This window comes from Nicotiana sylvestris, chromosome 1 (genome assembly GCF_000393655.2).
Source record: "Nicotiana sylvestris chromosome 1, ASM39365v2, whole genome shotgun sequence".
NCBI lineage: Eukaryota > Viridiplantae > Streptophyta > Magnoliopsida > Solanales > Solanaceae > Nicotiana > Nicotiana sylvestris.
In genome coordinates, this window is record NC_091057.1 from 150,332,388 (window position 1) to 150,336,472 (window position 4,085).

At 41.1% G+C, this 4,085-nt stretch overlaps 1 protein-coding gene across 1 annotated transcript; it reads right to left on the minus strand.

Annotated features, from left to right (window-relative positions):
• Positions 1–355: 355 nt before the first annotated feature.
• LOC138876072 (uncharacterized) lies at positions 356–1,360 on the minus strand. The gene has a single exon (XM_070154964.1). The coding sequence runs from the start codon at positions 1,358–1,360 to the stop codon at positions 356–358; it is 1,005 nt and encodes a 334-aa protein (XP_070011065.1).
• Positions 1,361–4,085: the final 2,725 nt, after the last annotated feature.

The window sequence follows — 4,085 nt, forward strand, 5'->3', positions numbered from 1 at the left end:
TTAGGTGATTCCTCTATTGATGGCTTTGCTAGAGGAGTGGCCCTTTTTTCTAGCTTAAGGGACTCGAACTGAGGTTCCCTTGACCAAAATCCTCGGCCTTCCAGTGCCATGACCCATTCAGCTAACCCTTCACCATCCATTTCTTCTAAATTCGTCATACATGCCTCCAAAGGATATTTTACAGTTAGGGTCATATCATCTTCTTGTAGGATTACATCCACTGCTTCCACTAGAGAGCAATAAGCATATTCACTGGGTCTCCTCATAGATTGTCGAACATTGAATATGACTTCTTCATTGTTCAATCTCATTTTTAATTCCCCAGTTTCACAGTCAATCAATGCCCTCCCCGTGACTAAAATGGTCTCCCTAAAATAAGAGGTATCTCCTCATCCACCTGACAATCCAGGATAACAAAGTCTGCAGGGAACACGAATTTCCCCACTTGTACCAACACATCATCAAGAATACCAGTGGGCCTCTTCATTGTGCGGTCAGCCAGCTGTAGCAGCATCAAAGTTGGCCTAGCTCTACCAATGCCCAGTTTGGTGTACACAGCCAGCGGCATCAGATTTATGCTGGCTCCTAAATCACACAATGTATTTGCAAAGGCATAACTTCCAATTGTGCATGGAATAGTGAAGCTACCTGGGTCCGACATCTTTTGAGCCATCGATTTTGTCACCACTGCGCTGAAGGTCAGTGTCAAAGTTACAGTGGATAGATCCTGAAAATCAAACTTCTGTAACATTATATCTTTCATCATCTTAGCATAACCGGGCATCTCCCTCAAGGCATCCATCAAAGGAATATTCAACTGAATTTGACGCAGCATCTCCATGAACTTCTTATATTGGTTTGCCTTCTTTTGTTTGACCAGTCTCTGAGGGAAGGGTGCAGGTATCACCCTTTGTGCATTGCTTGTTGGCTTCTCTCTGTTAGAATTTTCAGGCACAAGAGGTGCCACATGTTCTGCAACTTGCTCATTCATCTTTTCTTTGCCTTTTTCCTCCTGACTCTGCTCAACCACCACTTCAGTAAGATATGTTGGTTCCTCTACCTCTAATTGAACTAGAGTGGCTGGTGTAGTGTCGTTGCTGGCTTGTGCAATTTCTTGCTCTCTGTCTAAATCTCTCCCATTCCGGAGACTTACTGCCATCAGCTGATTTGGGTTTTGGTCCTTGGGGTTTATATTTGTGTCTGCAGGAAAAGTTCCCTGAGGACTATTGTTCAAAGCCATGGACAGCTGACCCAGTTGCATTTCAATATTCTTTATGGCTGAATCATGCACTACCAATTTTTCCTGCACTTTATTATTTGTCCCAATGCGTTGTTGAAACATACCCCTTATTTCCACCATGTTGTTATCTCGCTGCTGAGAGGGTGGTTGGTATGTCAATTATTGCTGATTTTGTTGTGGATAGCCCTGTGGTTTCTGATATGGTACTTGAACCAATTGGTTTTGAGGGTGCATACCCCCAGGCTGCTGCATATTAGGCCTGTATTGCTGATTTTGTTGCGGTCTCCACTGCTGTGCTCCTTGCCTCTGACCCCCCATAGTTGTTGACATAATTCATATCTTCCCTTGCCCCTTGATTTTCACCTTCTCCGCTCCATGAACATACGTAAGACTGATTAATACAAGGTGTACACAGTCCCCCATTTGTTGTATCAACAATGTGCACTTGTTTTGTACCCACCTCATCAATCTTCTTTGTCAATATGCTCATCTGGGTCATGAGTGTGGCCATGTTCTCTACATGCAAATTATTTGGGTCAAGAGGAACTGAATGCACTGTGGGTGCCATTGTTGTACCTCTAGTCATCCACCCCGAATTTTGTGACATCTTATCGAGAAGGATTTTGCACTTAGTGAATGTTTTACTTAAAAATGCACCTCCAGCTGATGTATCCACATTTGCTTTCAAATTGTCAGCTAGCCCCATGTAGAATCTCTGGCCGAGCATCTGGTCTGGAATGCCATGGTGAAGAAACTTCACTAACATCCCTTTAAATCTTTCCCAAGTTTCTTGCAAGGACTCAGAGGGCTGCTGCCTATACTGCAATATGTCATCAATTTGTTTTGCAGTCTTGTTAGACGGATAGAACTTGTTCAGGAACTGCTTGACTAAATCCTCCCAGGTGGTAATAGAGTTGATAGGGAGCAAATTTAGCTAAGTCTGAGCTTCCCCGGTTACCGAGAATGGAAACAGTAGCAGCTTGATTGCTTCCGGAGTTGCATTTGGCTGCCTTTGGGTCATACAAATTGATAGAAAATTCTTCAAGTATTGTTGCGGGTCTTCAATGTGTGACCCGGAGAACAGTCCTTTATTCTGTAGCAGATGTAGTATGTTGTTGGTGATCTGGAATGTCTTCGCTTGAATTGCGGGTACAACTATGGCAATGGCCAGATTATCAGCTGTGGATTGTGTCCAGTTATAAAGTGCAGCTTCGGGCACAAGAGGTGTTACCCTTCTGACATTTAAGTAAGCTGGCTCATTCCTGACATTTCCGTTGACGTTATCTACGCCACCCATGTCAAATTCGAGTTGGTATGATTGTTGAGATTGTTGAAGTCTTTTGTTGGCACGATTCAATGCCCTAAATGTTTTCTCGGGGTTTGAGAGTCCTTCTAACAGTTTTCCCATCCTAAAAGAACTTCTAGGCATACACCTGCTTTCCACAAGAGTTCAAACGTTAGAATTTCAATAAAAAGATTGGGTATAGAGAAAACTGACTACACTTAGAATTTTTGTACTTCTCTCAATTGTAATTGATAACACCGTTAAGTCTTCGACAACGGCGCCAAAGTTTGATAATGCCAAATATGCCTTATACAAAGACATACACGGACGTAGTAAATATAATCTGAGTAATTCTGCCCAGAGTCGAACCAAAGAGAATTAACCTATCAATTACTTTTGACTGATTTACTAAATTCATAGAATCAATTTTCCCCAAACTTTGTAATTCACAATTGATGATATTTCTAACAACTAAAGTCTAAAAATAATTAACAGCTAAAAATTAACTATGCTTAATGTGTAAACAGTTGGAATAAGGTCTAAGTAATGGTTTCCCCCGTTGGTGATTTCCTTGGTTGTACGTTTCTTATAGCGATGCCTTAGTTGTCCCTATCAATCAAGAACTCTCCGCCTATCATAAATCTCTCTCAAGCAATTATGATAATTTACTAAATGCACTCTCTCAAGCTACGCTAGCTAGATTCACATTACCGTTCTTTTAGATTGCACCCGAGATATCGTTTCTCTAATCCAATCTCTAAACCCTCGGTTATGACTCTCGTCTATACTCTGGGAGTGATGTTGTTCAAACAACTACCTAAATATGCACTTTATCTCAAGAAGATACATAATAAATAGGAACGGATAATTGAGGGCCATTTCAACTAACCACAATCAAAACATAGATGAACAAATAGAGATTAACAACTAATTCAAACTATATTAATATAACAACCAAGTCATCCCCAATGGGTTTCACCAAAACCTTAGATTAGAGTATTTAGCTACTCATGACAACGTAAGAATAAACTACGAAAATATTCATAATGGAAAATTGCAAGAAAAATAGAAGAGAATAAGAACTATGATGTTTTGGCCTTTTAGGTGATCTCTCATACTTGTTCTTCTTGCCAACAAAATCTCAAAATAAGCTCTCCCTTTTTCATGGGCGAGCTTCCTACATCTTATAAGGATTTTACAAAAGTTTTCCCGAATTGACACTTTGGCTCCTTAAATTTCTGGGCTGTGAACATGCCGCCGCGGCTGCGGCGTCGACCGCGGCGCTGACCGTGGAGAACGCTGCCTCCAACCGCGGTGCGTGTGCTGGGCCTTTTTGTCTCCGCGTTCCTTCTCTTTTTGCTCTTTTGTGTTTGAGTACTTCTTGAGTGGGTGTTTTCTTCACGTTATTACCTCTAAACACTTCATGTTGCTTCCTCACATCTTATATTCCCTGCGAAACCAAATAGCATTAATTAAAGCATTTTATTGGCAACTTACATTATAAAACAACAACAAAGCATGGGCAATTATGGTGTAAATAACAACTATATAGCCTATTAT

Bases quoted from the DNA above. Each gene is read 5' to 3' on its own strand.
- LOC138876072 (XM_070154964.1), bottom strand. From the start codon at position 1,360: ATGGTGGAAATAAGGGGTATGTTTCAACAACGCATTGGGACAAATAAT.